Below are 17,615 nucleotides of genomic sequence, written 5' to 3'. Positions count from 1 at the left end.
GGGTCTTGATTTTTCTCCTGCGTTATTTTGTTTCAGAACGGAATCTGCTTGCTTTGCTTTATTATCTGAGAGTCGAGTCAACGAAATTGTTGTTTATGCCTTTATTTAGGATTGAGTGATTGATTATCCCTGTGAAACCATACATAATTGACATGATACCAGTCATTATGTGCAAAAAGTATATATTTGTGCGTTGCATACTAATCTAATAACCCAACACTAAAAGATCCCCTCCCCTTCTCTCTCTCTCTCTCTCTCTCTCTGAAGGATCGAGAAGAACCCAGGCAGGAAAAGAAAAGAGAAAAAAGAGAGGCAAAACTGCGGTACCGCTGCCCCATGGAGGGAGAAACTCCTCTCCCAATAATTTGGTCTTCTTAGCATAAATACTCCATTGTTTTTTATTCGGACATTGGACAAGGGTTGTAAAATAGAGATGAGCTATTTGGTAGGGCTTCTACTTTTAAAATTGGCTTTAAGAGCAAAGTTAGTGGAGTTATGGAGCAGCATAAATATAAATTCACCTTTCTAGTTTATTTGTGAGAGTACTCCAACTAGTTCCACTCCTATTTTGAATGGAGCAGAACCTGTTTGGTTAGGCTTTAGCTTCAAAAGAGGTAGAGATGGAGCTCAAGCTCTGCTAAACAGACCTTCAGTCTATATCAAAATAACCTGAAAGCATACGATGTTTTTTATAGTCCCTATATTTTTTAAGAGTGAACTTTTAAAGTTTGAATGCATACTATTAGCTATGCTTTCTTTTTTTACCAATAAAATCATTGTTGAAAATAACTCTCAACACCTTGTTTTTTTCCGTGACAAAAGGATTAATGTAACCGATTAGAAACCGGAAATAATACTCCTACTTCTATTATCTCAAAAAGAAACTACACATTAAGAGTACAATTGAAAGGCAAAACAATAGTTATCAATCACTATCAGGGCCCATACTTTATGCATTTACGCCTCTATTATAGAATTCCAAGCAATTGAAAATATAATATTTTTTTAATACAAACTGAAAAAAAATATAATCCTACAAGGAAAAGGACGTCTCATCTTCACAAAATTGCAAAATTTACAACACTGACCCTAAACACAGCCCACCTGAATCCCAATTACACCTGGGACCCCCGACTCGTACACCAATAAGCCATCGCCTCGAGACTTCCGCCCTCACTGACAGATGGGCCCGACTGTCCTGGCCCCACACGTCAGTCACCACCTCTCCCGCGCCAACGCCGCGCTGTATATAAAAACCTCAGATATTTCTTCGCCTCGTTCGCCTCCTCCCTCGTCGAGACCTCGAAGCTGTGAAAAGACCATAATACCCCTCATCCCCAAAAGCCCCAAACCCGAGGAGGCGAGAGGAGGAGGAGGAGCTCGTCGGCGGCGAGCGATGGCGGCGGCGGTGGCGGAGCTGTGGGAGACGCTGAAGCAGGCGATCGTGGCGTACACGGGGCTGTCGCCGGCGGCGTTCTTCACCGCCGTGGCGGTGGCGGCGGCGCTGTACCACGTCGTGTCGGGGATCTTCGCGGGGCCGCCCCCGCCGCCGCCGCGGCCGAGGGACGAGCCCGAGGCGGAGCCGCTCCCGCCGCCCGTGCAGCTCGGGGAGGTCTCCGAGGAGGAGCTCCGCCAGTACGACGGGTCCGATCCCAAGAAGCCCCTCCTCATGGCCATCAAGGGCCAGATCTATGACGTCACGCAGAGCAGGTCCGTTCCTTACGTCTCCGAAATCATATCCTTTTTTCCTTTGTGATCGCTGTGATGATGCTTTCGATTTGGGAGGTGGTTGCATGTTTCTACTGTAGTCTGTCAATTGGGTAATCGATTCTGCCCCCAAAAGGACACTTCTTTTTGAAAAGAAAGAAAATAAAATACTTTTCACAGATGTAAACCATAGTACCTACCCTTTTCGATTCTGCAGTGCTTCAGGTGAGAAAAATTGAGGTTTGTTCGAATCATAAAGTTTCTGATGTGTGTAGTTATCATCACCCTAAGATTTAGCAGGTTTCAGGTGTGTCATTTTTGTTCAGAATTTGTTTGCAATGGTGGAATGATTCAGTAGATTATGTTGGGAGAATGCAAACTAGCCCAAACCCTCTAGATACTTGAATAGTCGACAGTTAACCAATCTGGAGAAACGTCTCAATTCATGGCAGTACTGATAATAGAAGGTGAAGAAAATCAGATACAAACTGGGGAGAAAAAAGAAATAAGCGAATAAAAATCGTGCAGAAAATGACAGCAATCAAGTTAGGTTTGAATTTTGGGCTCACCAAGATTCCGGACCGAGTAGCAAGTGATGACTTTTTGTGCTAGGTCATTGAACATAACATATACTCCTGACATCAGTTGCCTAATGTTTCATAGTGTTACCTCATGACTTCTTATTTACAAATGCTTAATAATTAGTCATTGCTGTTAATATGTGATGATCCGTCTCATGGGGAGTTGAAAAGGAATGTCCTGTTCTTTATGCTGGGTAGTAGGTACTCTGGACTGAAAGTCTGAAAGAATTAGATAAAGTTGTTTGCTGATCTTAGTTTTTTTTAATATAGAAGTTCAATAATGCTACAAGATAATATATGAGTTCTCTTTATCCTTTGCTATGCAAGATGCAGTTGCTGGTGGTGCACCTATATTTGTGGGTAGATGATAATATTAATTTTGGATATCTTGGATCTATTGCTTGGAAGCTTTAACTTACATTATTGCTTATACTTTTCCAATGACAATCATTTCTTTGCTACACTGTTTCCCATTCAAAACACATGGACAGTTGTGGCTTTTTAGGTGAGGGATTGTGCTACATGATGTCTACATAATATATTCATAGTCTCAGGATATGCATGTTTATTTGTGTTAGGAATTGTTGCATTGCCCCTAATATTCTGTTTTGAAAGTGGATACTTAAATATTTTTTAACTGTGTTTCTAATAACTATTCACATTTTGACGGCCATATGCAGGATGTTCTATGGACCTGGTGGACCTTATGCGCTATTCGCTGGCAAAGATGCCAGCAGAGCACTCGCTAAGATGTCCTTCGAGCCCCAGGATTTGACCGGTGACATCTCTGGTCTTGGCCCATTTGAACTCGACGCATTGCAGGACTGGGAGTACAAGTTTATGGGCAAGTACGTGAAGGTCGGTACCGTCAAGAAGACCGTCCCTGTTGAAGATGGTGCCCCAAGCACTTCACCAGAAACAACTGAAACCGCCGCTGCCGCTGAGCCAGAGAAGGCGCCAGCAACCGAAGAGAAGCCGAGGGAGGTAAGCTCGGAGGAAGTAAAAGAAAAGGAGGATGCTGTTGCCGCTGCTGCACCTGATGAAGGCGCCAAAGAAAGTTAGAACACTCCAGTAATCCCCATTGCAGCAATAATTTGTGTAATTGGATGTGCAATCTGCACTAGCACATAGGACCTGGAGCTGGAGGTGCTAGTGCTTATTATTATTAGTTGTTACTGGGAGTATTAGACATGAGATCACCTGGGGTTTATTCCCCTTTTGTTAAGTCTCTGTTAATAACTATGGGTGAATAATATAGCTGCCTTTTTAAAACCTTTTTAAGTTTTAGTATTGTGCATTTGCAGGTGAATCATGATTTGCGCGGCAACACATCCCATAAGCATGACCTCTAACTGAATCAGTTTCTACTGATGTGATGCCTGACATGCAAAGGTTCAGCTTAGTCAAAATGTCAAACACATGTTTTCAAGGGCTTAATCACGTGGGTAGCTGATACCATATTTTGTCAAGAACATGTGATGCAGATTTCCAATTGATGGGTGAGACCAAGAGCGTTCCAAGCACGATGTTGGAACTGAGACCGTACTGCATAATTCTATATGAACGGGCTGCAGTATCCCAGTCGATTTCAAAACTACTGTTTGCCGGTCACTTTGAAAGACCTAGAACCCATATTTGCAGTAATTTCAACCTGTTGAGTCATTGTCGAATGGAGTACTAGCTTTCTCCCATCTGTTTAGAATTCTTCTGTTTTTCAGACAATCTGGAAAGGCCAATTCTTTTAGAATATGAAATACACTTGGCAAAACAACATAGGTCACGTCGCTTACTCGCTTGGGCTTCCTGCACCGGTGTTCCTGGGCCTGACCCAGTGCTAGTCTTGGGCCGAACGGAGTAAAAACAGAAGGAAAAAGTGCACCAAAGGTCCCTCAACTTGTCATCGAGATACAAAAACGTCCTCCAACCGCAAAACCATATATGCGAGGTCTCTCAACTATATAAAACCGGTCACCCGAGGTCCCTCGGTGGTTTTCAACCTAGTTTTGTCTGACGTGGCAGCTGAGTCAGCGTGGGACCCACATGGACCCCACATGTCAGCTAGCCACATCATCACCCTCTCCCCTCTCTTTCTCCTCTCTCTCTCTCTCTCTCTCTCTTCTGGTTTGGTGCTCTTGGCAAGCCGGTGCCGCCAGCCGACGGATGGCAAGGAGACCGACTGGGCGACGCGGGAGAGGAGGTCCGGCGACGTGGCGGCGGTGGCGGTGACGGCGACGACGACGCGGGAGCAGGGGAGCAAGGCAGCGGCGGCGACGATGACGTGGGAGCAGGGGAGCTCTCGCCGTCGTCACCGAGGGCCCAACCACGATCTTGTAGCAACGTCGGTGCGGCGATGAAGGGGAACCCGGCGAGGAGTGCTAGGACCATGTCGGCCCCGACGTGCAATTGGTCTCTCCCCCCATCCCCCCACCTCTGCAAGCTCCTCTGTCTCACCGCCTCCACATCCGCCTCCTCCCCACCCCGCGTCGGCCGCTCCCGGGGACCCACCCATGCCAAGCCCCGGCCCAGCCCCCGCCTCTCCCCCCTCCTCCTCCTCCTCCTTCTACGTGCGCCCTAGCCTCCTCGACATGGAGCGTGGCTACGCCGCCCGCCACGCCAACGTCGACGCGTTCCTCGCCTCGCTCGGCGTCGACCCAGGCGAGCTCGCCGGCCTCGAGCTCCCCGCCACCGTTGACGTCATGCGCGAGCGCTTCGAGTTCCTACACTCCCTCGAGCGTGTCGAGTTCCTGCACTCCCTCGGCCTCTCCGCACGACGTGACGATGGAGGGGATATCTCCCCCGCCGGCCGCGGCTCATCTCCCCGCCGCTCCTCCGCCGGCCGCGCGCCGCTCCTGCCCCCGCCGCCCATGACTCCTCCCCCACCGCCCACGACTCCTTCCCCCGCCGTTCCTGCCCCCGCCTCCGCGCCTCTCGGCCTTGTCGGCAGCAGTGGCGTCGTCCTCCACCGTCGTTGCCCTCCTCACGAAGGCCTCGGTGGCTGACGCTGCGGCTGGTGCCCGCCGCCACTCCGCTAGCCGCCGCCCCTTTTCCACCCGGGCTCGCACGCGTGTATCGTTGTCGGGTGCGGCGACGTAGGTGGAGGCAGAGGCTGACGCTGCGGCTGGTGCCCGTCGCCCCTTCTCCGCCCAGCCTCGCGCCTGTGCGTTGTCGTCGTCGTTGTCGGGTGCGGCGGTGGAGCTTGGTCGTCGACGCGCCCCACCTCGCCCGCACAGAGAAGACAGAGAGAGGAGGAAGGGAGAGAAAGAGGAAAAGAGAGGTGACGACGTGTCACCTGACATGTGGGTTCCACGCTTACTTAGCTGCCACCTAGATCAAAACCAGGGTCAAAATCACCGAAGGATCTCGGGTGACTGATTTTGTATAGTTAAGGGACCCTGCATATCTGGTTTTGTGTTTCGAGGACGTTTTTTATCCCGATAACAAGTTGAGAGACCTTCGGTATACTTTTTCCAAAACAGAATTGTTTAGTACCACCTTGCCCAGCCACGGTAGAGGGGAGCCGGAGGCGCTGTATATAACGCGACCCGATACCAAATCACAAAGCATACCTTTCTCGGTCTTTTGGCTAAGATCAAGTGTAGTTTCTGTTATTATCAGTTTAATATCTGATATGTGGGCTATATGTCCATAGATATTAAATTAATATTTTTGTGGGGGAGGGTCCACCACGGTAGCTCGCTACTGGGCGAGCCCTGGCTTTGCCCTGCTGCCTTGGCCCGGCGCACCCCAACTAAATCTCTAGTTTAAATTTTTTAAGCTTTTGCTCATGTTAATTTGGTTTAATCATTGACCGAATTAAACTGACTAGGAGTGAAATCATTGATAAATTTTTGACTTGACTTGACTTTTCAGTGAATGATTTTAAGATTTATTTGTCCAAACTGAGTTATTTTGGTTCCAGTTTATATTGAAAAACAAACAAACGAGAGGTGTGTATTTGGTTTAATCATTGACCAAATTAAACTGACTAGGAATGAAATCATTGACGAATTTTTTACTTGACTTTTCAGTGAGTGATTTTAAGATTTATTTGTCCAAACCGCGAGTGATTTTGGTTCCAGTTTATATTGAACAACAAACAAACGAGAGGTGTGTTTGGTAAGAGCCTCGTCTCGAAATGGCGACTTGCTCCGCTGCTTGCGCTCGCCCAGCCGTCGTCGTCGTCGCGTCGCCGGCCGCCGCGCGGCGGCGCGCCGCCTCCTCCGTCTACCTCCCTGGTCGGCCTCTGCGCGGCGGCGGCGTCGTGCGATGCAGCGCTGGGCCTGTAAGCGGTGGGATGATCTCGAAGAAGGGTAAGATATGTTCCTCCTCGTCTCGCGCGGGGATTTTTTTCGCTTGGAAAAATCTGACGGTGGCCGTGGCCGTGGCAGTGGCGGAGCTGTGGGCGGCGGCGAGGAGCGCGTCGCCGGTGGCGGTGATCGCCGCGGTGGCCGGCGCGGCGGTGGTCTACAAGGTGGGGTCCAGTCTCCTCGCGCCGCCTCCTCCGCCGGCGAGGCCCCGGGAGGAGCCCAGCGAGGAGGCCCCGCCGCCTCCGGAGCCGGTGCAGGTGGGGGAGATCACGGCGGAGGAGTTGCTGCAGTACGACGGGTCCGACCCCGAGAAGCCGCTGCTCATGGCGATCAAGGGGCAGATCTATGACGTCTCCCAGAGCAGGTCGCTTTCGTTAAGCCCTAGCTTCTGTAAACCCTCGTTTTAAAGCTTTTCTGCTACTATGTTTCTAGTTTCAAAAACCAAAGCTGAATTGTGTATTTGTGATAGATTATTCAACTTAGTTCACTGACGAGTGGAATCAGCTACAGAAATGAAGTGCAATTCATTTAATTTGGTGACTACATCTATGCTATTCTATTCGTTGTGTTTGTGAAGATGACATGGTTTTAAGAATAATAGACTAACAGGCAAGTAGAGTCGAATCAGGATCAATCTGAATGCTAATCGGCAAAGGGCTTGTTCGGTTAATCCCCACGATGGAGGGATTGGAGGGGATTAATTCCACCTCTCAATAGTTGTGGAATAAATCCCCTCCGATTCCCCTTGAATCCCCTTGTGGGAGGGATTAGCCGAACAAGGCTTAAATGTTTGATGTTCGTATCCTTCAGTCCTGGAAATGAATATAAGATCAATTTTAGATTTCTCAAAATAAACTGCATATTCATATGACAAAATTATTGTTCATATGCTGTTATCAATGTGCACATGTTATCTGATTGTGTGCTTAGATCATCAGTGATCAGCTCGCCATGGGACTAAAGTCTGTTGTTGTTCTTATAGATCACCACTATTCGCTGTTAAGTATGCCTGCTATCTGATTTTGTGTGCTACAGCATGCAGTAACATATGCCTCAATAAAAGTCTAGAAGCCTAATACTAACTTCTCAGTTGGGATTTATGCATGTGGAAATACTGTATATTTGTAAGAACAACATTTCCTATGATAAAAATAGAGTATTATTTATAACCTACATTTGGTTCCTCATGAGGTCTGCTGAAAGTTTGGAACTTACGCATGAAAAAATGCTGGATATCAAAGGAGGAGCTTTAATATCAATATAGTATTAAGAAGAGAGGGTGAGAAGCCTGGGATTGAACTCAGGCCTGGTGGTAGCGCTGGTAGCTCTTCTACCACTACACCTTGTGCCATTCTCTGGAACTTATGCATATGCCTACGTTTCTCCAAATCACCTACTTATAATGTTCCCTACAATAGTGTTTTTCTTGCTTACGATTACAAAATCCATATCCAGTTATCCGCACTCCCAGGGCATTTTGTTATCTTCCTCAATTCAAACTTTCAGTAATATTGTCTTTGCCTCATATTGTGTTTACTGCACATAACCTTCGTAACTAAATGATTTTCTCTGTGCAGATTGTTCTATGGACCTGGTGGACCATATGCATTGTTTGCTGGTAAAGATGCCAGTAGGGCGTTGGCGAAGATGTCCTTTGAGCCACAAGATCTGACTGATGATATATCTGGCCTAAGTTTACTTGAACTCAGTGCCCTTCAGGACTGGGAGTACAAGTTCAGCAGCAAGTACGTGAAGGTTGGAACCATAAAAAAGGTGCTCGTAGAACAGGGTGGCGATAGCACTGCCGATGCAATAGAGGAGGCAGCTGTCGATGGTGAAGACAGCATCCTGACTGCTAAGATGTCTAATCAATTACTATATGAGGAAGAAATGGAAGTCGGTAGTGATGATCCATGAAGGCTTCAGGAGTTGAAAACTGAATTGCCTTCTAGCAGCTAACTTCACGCATCAAGAATTCAAGACAAATAATCGCAGAATGATGTTTCATGAATTCATGTGTCTATAGGTGTAGATTACAAGAAGATACTGCATTACTGCTGTCGATTTCCCTTTGTCAATACTCAAGGATATGTTGCCGTAATGCCATGTTATTAGTTGGCTGTCCTGTTCGTCAATAATTTCATATTTCTACCTGCCCACAGATCCCCTTTTCTTGGTTACAATGCTACAAGAATGCAGAGGAAAAATCAAAGCAACCAGTGCCAAACTAGGCAAGGAACTTAGGCGCAATGAGTAAATTATTCATCCAGCACAGGTATTTCATTCTCTGGTTTCTGATGGTGGATTGGTGGTTTCTATCACAATTTATTTTAAGATTGTAAAGGGCAGAAGATACATAATCTCTATTGCAATTTATTTTAGTAATGCTTAATTGCTAAGCATATTATCTTGTACCTAGCTGGCATCGAACAATCCATTCCATGAACATGACATAGATGTTTTCTTGCGTAACACACCTTGGCATGAGATCTAGAAGCACAACTAATATATTCAAATGAGCTTCAAGAACACAAAAATAAAAGATTGCTCAACAAAGAAACAACCGACAATAAAACAAATATTTTCTCAGGGATAGGTGGACAGCGCATGAGACCAACCTGAAGCTGCCTTTTTGTTTATCTCATCACTGCTTGTATCATGCCCTACTTCAGGGAGTCAACTACTTTCGTCAGCAAAATGCACCAGGATTGTTCAGCTGCATAGGAACAAGAAGTTGAATTTATACCTTTTTCCTAACTCCCAAAGTGTCAACTTTTTCATGTTCTAACCACCTTTTTCATGATCAGTGTGACAGGTAAGGACAGAGGAAGCTACTTCCAACAGCAAAATTCTGAACTTCTGTTTTCTTTGAGCCTTTGAGGAAGTACTATTGGAGCACACAACACTCGCACAAATTAAGTATGTCTTCTTTTTTTTTAGAAACATGGTAGATTAAATTAAATGATAGGAGATATTACAACCCTGTTTTTACAAGAAATAAAAGCAAACGCTCCGTTAAAATAGAACAAAGAGATATTGCAAGATATGCGGACAGACGAGCGCGTAGCCACTGATGAAATCCGATGTCAAACATGTTATCTGCTGATGCCCAGACATATATGTTTTCTAACACGCTTAAAATACTTTTGTTGTTCTAGGCACCAGCATGGCCTTCTTCTAACAGTTAATAGCCATCAACCGTGCAAGGTTGTTACTTGTTACCACTACAACACAATTACGTAGCAGTAACAGATGTAAGATTTTTCCTCCTTTTTTTTTCTGAATTGAAAGATGGATGTAAGATGTTTTGCCATGTGAAGTCTTCAGGTAACCTAAGAATAAAAGATTTAGCAAAATTGCAGTCAAAGCCAAGCCTCACCAGGTCACCCACTCACCACACGGAAGAGTCTTGTTGACGAGTAGGGATCTTCTGTGGCATGATCATCTCCTTTGTTTGCTTGAAACGGTCGCATCGTAAGCAGCCAGCAAGTAGCAGAGAATGAGTCATTGTGCACATAAGATCCCAGCTTTGACAGATTAAGCGTCCAACTAAAACGTGCAGGAAAACAGCCGTATACACACCAGCACGATGTCAAACGCCATAGAAAATTAGTATTGTTTAGGAAGGTTCAACTCTGGTTCTTCTAATCTGCAGTGTGTAAACTGAGCTGCCACCTTTGATGCTCCTCATTTCTTTTTGAGAATGTTTCCCGGTCAACTACGGTTCATGCATGCAATTGATGCAATCTCAGTCCTGTCTAACTGAAATATTCTTTGTTCTTAAAAAGGAGTGTATTCATAATCACCGCTCAGTTCTTACAATCATTGGTACCATTAGATCCCAACTAGATTACCTCTAATTAATTAAGTTCAGAAGTAATATAGTTTCTTTAAAGCAAAGGCAAGAATAAATTTTAAAAAATAATGCAGACTGAATACTCCTTTTTTTAAAAACTTACTGAGAGTGTGTTTATTTCGCGTCAAAATTGAAAGTTTAGTTAAAATTGTAACGATGTGACGGAAAAGTTAAAAGTTTGTGTGTGTAGAAAAGTTTTGATACGATGAAAATGTTGAAAGTTTTTTTTAAAAAAGTTTGGAACTAAACTCAGCCTGAATACTGCATGTTGAACAACTTTCTCCCCGACACTGAACAAACAGGGCAATGCTGCAATGTTAATTTCGAAAGGGAAACTACATTTTTGCAGGATGGTTCTTCCATGGCCGGCAATGACGGGAGCTTTGGCTTGATGTCGCCATTTCCACGCACACTATGACGAAGTTCATGGAGTACCAAATAATACTAGTAGTGTAGAAATATGCCAAACAAACAAATCGCTATTTTGTACATGTTCCAAAATGTGAGTCCAATAGCAACGGCGCGAGAAAGGAACATTGCAAAGATGCAACCGTGTTCTTTGCTCTCATCAGAGAGAGAAACGCTCCATTTGTTTATCAAAAACCATTTTGCTAAAGCAAAACCACTTGGGTATTAGTAAATTTTAGAGAATGATTCATAGCTTGTCGTGCCTCAAAATCTTCGAATATGCGTCGCATTATTATCGATTAGTACTCATCTTCAACATGATTAAAGAAATCCAAAATAGACCCAAGCAATTACAAAATAAAATGAAACCATGATACTTAAACCGAGTTCTTAAATGGGGTTGGAATCAATCCCTCTACCACGATTTCCGAACTGTTAAAAGATGTATTTCATGATATTTTTTACATATTTTTGAAATAAATAAATAAATCTATTTCTATAGTTTATAATACTAGTTAATGCTCAACTAATCATAAATTATGACTTATCCTTTTTTTTCCAAGCCTAAGGATGAGTTATATTCTTCTCTTTCCCAATTCACCTTTCTCTTTTCTCGCATACACGTTTTTCATGCTACTAAACATTGTATTTTTCAAAAAAAAATATAACAAAAGTTGTTTCAAAAAATATATTAATATAATTTAAAATTATTTATACTTAATTAATTATACATTGATAAACCACCACGTTTTCCAAAATCAGCATGAGACCCTTGACCGACATGTGGGCCCACAAGGTCAGGAGAGTGTGGCCACCACGTCGACACGCTGGGGCCGTCGGCCACAGGAGGTGGACGTGCGGAGGCCATGGGAGCTGCGTGTGCCCACCTCGCATGCTCAAAATTTGATGGCTGCAATTCGCGAATGGGTTTTCTTTCAGAGATGAGAAAAAGCGAAGAGAGAGATAAGGGTAGAGGATAGAATGTGGCAGCTGCAGCCAATCAGATGCCAGAGGCCACCACACTCCCCCTACCCTCTCATCCCTTCCCCCCACCCCCCACCAAACCCAACATGGCCATGGGATTCATAAGCATTTTGGAAATCTTGGGATAGTCACCTTTTATTTTTGGGGCTTGTAGTTTTTGGAAATTTGGGGGAGGTCCAATTCTTGCTCCTTTTTTTCTTTTACAACACCGTGTTTAGTTCCAAAGTTTTTCTTCAAACTTCCAACTTTTCCATCACATCAAAACTTTCCTACACACACAAACTTCCAACTTTTATGTCACACCGTTCCAATTTTAACCAAACTTCCAATTTTGGTGTGAACTAAACACATCCCAAATTTGAATGTGAAGGTGAGGTCACAACGTAATGAGTATTTACTCGCATTTCGCTCTTTGGGGACCCATAAGATAAAAACTTAAAGCAAAATACGATAAGTTCAATCTTTCCTAGTTCCCACATGCCGCTAAATTTTCTCGGAAATTTTTATTGTAAAAACTTATGACAAACAGTGACATGCTGGAACGTGATATCATCTGAATCCAATCAAGACAATAAACTTCTAACCAAATTTGATCAATCTCCTGGTGAAAGAAATCTCTTCATAGAACTCCTGATGAAAGAATTTAACACATACTTAAAAGAAGAAAGAAAAACAAGAGATTCACAAGAGCTTGAGACAAAGTTACAAATTCCCCCCTAACACAGGGGCCTCTGAACAAAACTAATTTTGCAATAGAAAAATTCAGAGCCGGCAGTAGACCGAGCCAATGCATCCCACTGTTGCGTGGGCCCCACACGCCATGGCCCAACCACCCCTCCTCTTCATCCCCCCATAACCTCTCGCTCCAAAGCTCCAACCTTTTCCTCCTCTTGACCAAGCCAAGAACACCAATCCCCGCATCACCAATCCACACAAGCTTCGCAGCTCGCGCGCCGCGGGAGGGGAGGGAGAAAAGCTCGCCCCCGAGATTTTTCTCCTCTCCTCTCTGCTCGTGTTTCTTGGATTGGTCCATATATCCACGGTTCTTGGGGGCGCGGCGCGCCGCCATTGATCTGGTTTTGGTTTTGTGAGGAGGAGAAGTTGCGGTGGTGCTGGTGCTGGTGCTTTCTTGATCTGATGATGGCGAGCACGACGTCAGCGACGGCCGCCGGGGGCGCGTTCGCCGCCGCGAAGACGCGGGCGGGGTCGTCGGCGGCGGGCGGCGGCGCGTGCGCGAGGGTCGCCGCCGGCGGGCGGAGGCGGTCCGGCGTGGTGGTGCGGTGCGACGCCAGCGTGGAGGCGCAGGCGGTGGCCAAGGCCGCCAGCGTCGCCGCGCTCGAGCAGTTCAAGATCTCCGCCGACCGTGAGTATCCTCTTCGCGTCCCTAGCCCCTCCTTTTCTTCCCGCTTCGAGCTCGCCGGCGTTGATGCGACAGCTGTGAAAATCTTTGCGTTTTTCTTCGTGTTTTGGTGCTTTGATTACTGCTAGTTCATATTTGAGCATGTCAATTAGTCAATAGGTAGGTTGTGTATGGAGAAGAAAAGGAAAAGATTTGGGATGTCGCATTGCTCTTTTCTAGATTTGCTTTGATTTGTATGAACTATTTCTGCAGGTTTTCTGCTAAGCGAATTTTGTTTACTACCTATACGTTTAACCGGCTAAGTAATTTGAGAGAGAAAAGAAGAGGCAATTTGTGAGCTATCTTGGCATTAGAGCGAATTAGCATTGGAGATGACGAACTTACACGCTAACCCAAAGGAATTATTATTTTTTGCTGTTCTCCAGTGAATTGCAGGGAGAAAGCACATGCCAACTTGTTTTTTTGTGGGTTAGTTGTAGACCTGTAGTAGTAATACACGAAATGGCTTTTTTTATTATGGCAAAGAGCTTTTCATAGTAAGTAACCGAATAATAGTAGTTCAACAAACTGGTTACTATTACTGCAAGATGCCAAATTTTCAAATACATAAAGATGAAAAGAACACGTCGTAGTTGTATTTTGTTTTATTATTAGCTATTGGCCAAGTATGTTGCATGGAAAAAGGTTCCACTCTATCTTGTTTTGGTCAATTGTTTGGGAATTTGAGGTTGTAACCCTATGTAATTAGTAATTACTGCAAAAAGTAGGTATTCCAGATTTGCAACCATTACACTCATAATGTAAACACAGGATACACCCAAAAGAAAAAAAAGTATCCATGTGCAACTATTGATTGAAAACGTTTTGTGATGCGCCATCGATTTTTAGTTTCATCCTTTTAGTACAATTTTTTACATGTTTACTTCTTGCAGTATTTGACAATTTTTTCTTTCACTATCAGGGTACATGAAGGAAAGAAGTAGCATAGCGGTAATAGGCCTCAGTGTACACACTGCACCAGTGGAGATGCGTGAGAAACTTGCTGTTGCAGAGGAACTATGGCCCCGTGCTATCTCAGAACTCACCAGTCTGAATCATATTGAAGAGGCTGCTGTTCTTAGTACCTGCAATAGAATGGAAATCTATGTGGTAGCTTTATCGTGGAACCGTGGGATTAGAGAAGTGGTAGACTGGATGTCAAAGGTAAGGATTGTTTCATCAAATGCTCATTTGTTCTGTCCATAGTCTTTTTTTCTCGTCTTTTCCCTTTTTCTGTGACTGAAGAACGCGGTTTGTCTTAGATGGTTCTAATTCCTCTGCTGCTTTTTTTTTCAACAGAAAAGTGGAATCCCTGCCTCTGAGCTCAGGGAGCATCTATTCATGTTGCGTGACAGTGATGCCACACGCCATCTGTTTGAGGTATCTGCTGGGCTTGACTCTTTGGTTCTTGGAGAAGGGCAAATCCTTGCTCAAGTTAAACAAGTTGTCAGAAGTGGGCAAAACAGTGGAGGCTTGGGAAAGAACATCGATAGGATGTTCAAGGATGCAATCACTGCTGGAAAGCGTGTCCGCTGCGAGACTAACATATCATCAGGTGCTGTCTCTGTCAGTTCAGCTGCAGTTGAATTGGCCTTGATGAAGCTTCCAAAGTCGGAATGCCTATCTGCTAGGATGCTGTTGATTGGTGCTGGCAAGATGGGAAAGTTGGTGGTTAAACATTTGATTGCCAAGGGATGCAAGAAAGTTGTTGTGGTGAACCGTTCAGTGGAAAGGGTGGATGCCATCCGCGAAGAGATGAAAGACATCGAGATTGTGTACAGGCCTCTTACAGAGATGTATGAAGCCGCTGCCGAAGCTGATGTCGTGTTCACAAGCACGGCATCTGAAACCCCATTGTTCACAAAGGAGCACGCAGAGGCGCTTCCCGCTATTTCTGATGCTATGGGTGGTGTTCGACTCTTTGTCGACATATCCGTCCCCAGAAATGTCAGCGCCTGTGTGTCTGAAGTTGGCCATGCGCGAGTATACAACGTCGATGACTTGAAAGAGGTTGTGGAAGCCAACAAGGAGGACCGGCTTAGGAAAGCAATGGAGGCCCAAACAATCATCACCCAAGAATTGAAACGGTTCGAGGCATGGAGGGACTCGCTGGAGACTGTTCCGACTATCAAGAAGCTGAGGTCCTACGCCGACAGGATCAGGGCTTCGGAGCTTGAGAAGTGCCTCCAGAAGATCGGCGAAGACGCCCTCACCAAGAAGATGAGAAGATCCATCGAGGAGCTCAGCACCGGCATCGTGAACAAGCTTCTCCACGGCCCATTGCAGCACCTGAGATGTGACGGCAGCGACAGCCGCACCCTCGATGAGACGCTGGAGAACATGCACGCCCTCAACAGGATGTTCAGCCTCGACACCGAGAAGGCGATCATTGAGCAGAAGATCAAGGCGAAGGTGGAGAAGTCCCAGAACTGAGATTGAAGAAGAGATTTTTTTTTTTCAGCCCGTGTATCTACTATGTATACTACTACCATATCTGTCCACACATTCTAATTCCAATTTTTTTTTCTCTCTCTCTTGAGCCTTTGCTTACTGAGCCCTCGCTGAGTTGGTCAAATTGTCTCGTGAATTAGCGCCATGGCTGCTGCTAGAGATAACTAGGAAAATGCCTTGTTTGTAAATTACTGCATCTGCTGTGGCAAGAGCTCCATTCCGAAGATATTATATACACGCTGTTGGTGAAATAAAATCAGAAGTTCATCAGCCTTTGAAGCTGTTGTTTTGTGAGCTTATATCATTTTTGTACAGTTATGTCAGATCGTGTATGTAAAATTGTTGATTATTAACACTTCCCCTAGTGTTCAGCTGTTTGTCCATGTTGATTGCCTGCACTCTGCAGCGAATCTTAAGGGAATTTGTGCTCCTCAGGCTTCGTTTTGTGCTGAACTGGCTTTTCAGAATTACACAACAAACCACATACTAGAGCTAACAATTAATTCTCGTAATTTTTCGTAGTTAGTGCACAGTGAATACAGTGGAGCCCGATTTGTATAAAAACCATCAGAATCTGTATCTTGGAAACTCAAAATTCAAACACGACTAGTACGTAGTACACCCTTGGTCCAAAAAAAACCAAAATTCTAATACGCTATGTATAGATTCGTAGTTAAAAATTACTCCCTCTATCCCATAATATAAGGCGTGCACATATTCCAAGATTCAATTTTAAAAACATTTGACCAACAATTATTATAATATAAATTAAATTTTATTTGCTAAAATTAATATAATTGACATTTAAATTTACTTTAAGATGGTTATAATTTTGTTGCAATAAACTTTATAGTATATGGGAAATTATAAAAAAAAATATTTTTGAAGACCGTACCAAGTATTATTATTATTTTAAGCTGGCCGGAACAGCGACGCGCGCCGTGGGCTGGAATCTACACCCAGTCTCACCGAACCGGGCCTGGCCGGCGGGCCGTAAACCTCTAATTCTTTCCTCGGGATGAGTAGCCGGCCCGGCCCGGCCCACTCAGCTCAGGCGAGAAACCTCTTCCGCGCGTCGCCGTCGCCGTCGGTCTCGCTCTGTTCACGACGGCGAAGTGAGGAGCTCTCGCGGCGGATCAATGTGAACCCTTTGACGCGCCGCCGGCTGGCTGGGACACACCATCGCTTTCGCCCATCGCGTCGCGTACGAGCAATGGCCGGCGAGGATTTTTTTTTTCTTTTTTACCCCAAACCTGGATCGAATTAACGAGCCTTTTTTTCTGTAATATTTATGTTCTTCTGTAGATGCTACTATTATTTTTTTTTCTGATAATGTTTTTAGAAGTATATTTTAGAAAGCTGCATGTTCTATGATTAAAGTTGCAGAAAACAAGACCCTTAGAGTATTTTCTTTAAAAAAAAACTTGCAGGAAATCACGCATATTATGATTTCTGGCATAAAACCCACCTTATTTAAATCTCAAGTAAATTTAGCATATATGAAAAGAATATTATTCAAAACAGCGTAGTAACAAACCAACAACATGTATTAAAAAATCGGAAGCTAATTTTTTTACAGACACTTTATACGTTGAAATTAAAAAAAAAACACATTCAACATGTATAATGAGTGGTGATCAAAGTATGATGAGTCATCACTGATGAAGACTTCATAAGTGATGAGATGGCGGATTGCATGAGTCAGGCTCTTGTGCCTAACAAATTATGGATGCCATCACTGAAAACTTGTTGTCTTCTGCACTCCTCAGAGACTTCTTGAGTCTTGACATCTTGAACAGAACAGTGCATCTCTTGTACTAGCACACTGTACACAATTGTACATCATGCATGGTGATCAGCTAGGCTGTCTAACTTCTGCTGCTAAATCCTAGCTAATCCCTAACTCTACAATTTCTAGCCCA

At 44.6% G+C, this 17,615-nt stretch overlaps 3 protein-coding genes and 1 pseudogene across 3 annotated transcripts; all 4 read left to right on the top strand.

The window, feature by feature from the left end:
- Positions 1-1,274: 1,274 nt before the first annotated feature.
- Positions 1,275-3,560, top strand: LOC127753012 (membrane steroid-binding protein 1). The gene is made up of 2 exons (XM_052278465.1): positions 1,275-1,710; positions 2,969-3,560. Exons 1-2 carry the CDS (start codon positions 1,397-1,399, stop codon positions 3,348-3,350), a joined length of 696 nt encoding a protein of 231 aa, XP_052134425.1. The 5' UTR covers positions 1,275-1,396; the 3' UTR covers positions 3,351-3,560.
- A 2,290-nt stretch (positions 3,561-5,850) lies between these two features.
- LOC127753565 (U2 spliceosomal RNA) lies at positions 5,851-6,036 on the top strand (annotated as a pseudogene).
- A 345-nt stretch (positions 6,037-6,381) lies between these two features.
- Positions 6,382-8,748, top strand: LOC127753354 (membrane steroid-binding protein 2). Its single transcript, XM_052278832.1, has 3 exons — positions 6,382-6,598; positions 6,677-6,959; positions 8,173-8,748. Exons 1-3 carry the CDS (start codon positions 6,424-6,426, stop codon positions 8,510-8,512), a joined length of 798 nt encoding a protein of 265 aa, XP_052134792.1. The 5' UTR covers positions 6,382-6,423; the 3' UTR covers positions 8,513-8,748.
- A 3,949-nt stretch (positions 8,749-12,697) lies between these two features.
- On the top strand, positions 12,698-15,774 carry LOC127752719 (glutamyl-tRNA reductase, chloroplastic). Its single transcript, XM_052278115.1, has 3 exons — positions 12,698-13,206; positions 14,165-14,406; positions 14,542-15,774. Exons 1-3 carry the CDS (start codon positions 12,981-12,983, stop codon positions 15,673-15,675), a joined length of 1,602 nt encoding a protein of 533 aa, XP_052134075.1. The 5' UTR covers positions 12,698-12,980; the 3' UTR covers positions 15,676-15,774.
- Positions 15,775-17,615: the final 1,841 nt, after the last annotated feature.

The sequence above is a fragment of the Oryza glaberrima genome, chromosome 10 (genome assembly GCF_000147395.1).
Source record: "Oryza glaberrima chromosome 10, OglaRS2, whole genome shotgun sequence".
Taxonomy (NCBI): domain Eukaryota; kingdom Viridiplantae; phylum Streptophyta; class Magnoliopsida; order Poales; family Poaceae; genus Oryza; species Oryza glaberrima.
Note: the sequence above shows the minus strand (reverse complement) of the source record. Positions and strands in the feature narration are given on the sequence as shown.

Bases quoted from the DNA above. Each gene is read 5' to 3' on its own strand.
- LOC127753012 (XM_052278465.1), top strand. From the start codon at position 1,397: ATGGCGGCGGCGGTGGCGGAGCTGTGGGAGACGCTGAAGCAGGCGATC. The intron at 1,711-2,968 runs GTCCGTTCCTTA...GGCCATATGCAG, and splicing joins TATGACGTCACGCAGAGCAG to GATGTTCTATGGACCTGGTG.
- LOC127753354 (XM_052278832.1), top strand. From the start codon at position 6,424: ATGGCGACTTGCTCCGCTGCTTGCGCTCGCCCAGCCGTCGTCGTCGTC. The intron at 6,599-6,676 runs GTAAGATATGTT...TGGCCGTGGCAG, and splicing joins TGGGATGATCTCGAAGAAGG to TGGCGGAGCTGTGGGCGGCG. The intron at 6,960-8,172 runs GTCGCTTTCGTT...TTCTCTGTGCAG, and splicing joins TATGACGTCTCCCAGAGCAG to ATTGTTCTATGGACCTGGTG.
- LOC127752719 (XM_052278115.1), top strand. From the start codon at position 12,981: ATGATGGCGAGCACGACGTCAGCGACGGCCGCCGGGGGCGCGTTCGCC. The intron at 13,207-14,164 runs GTGAGTATCCTC...TTTCACTATCAG, and splicing joins GTTCAAGATCTCCGCCGACC to GGTACATGAAGGAAAGAAGT. The intron at 14,407-14,541 runs GTAAGGATTGTT...TTTTTTCAACAG, and splicing joins TGGTAGACTGGATGTCAAAG to AAAAGTGGAATCCCTGCCTC.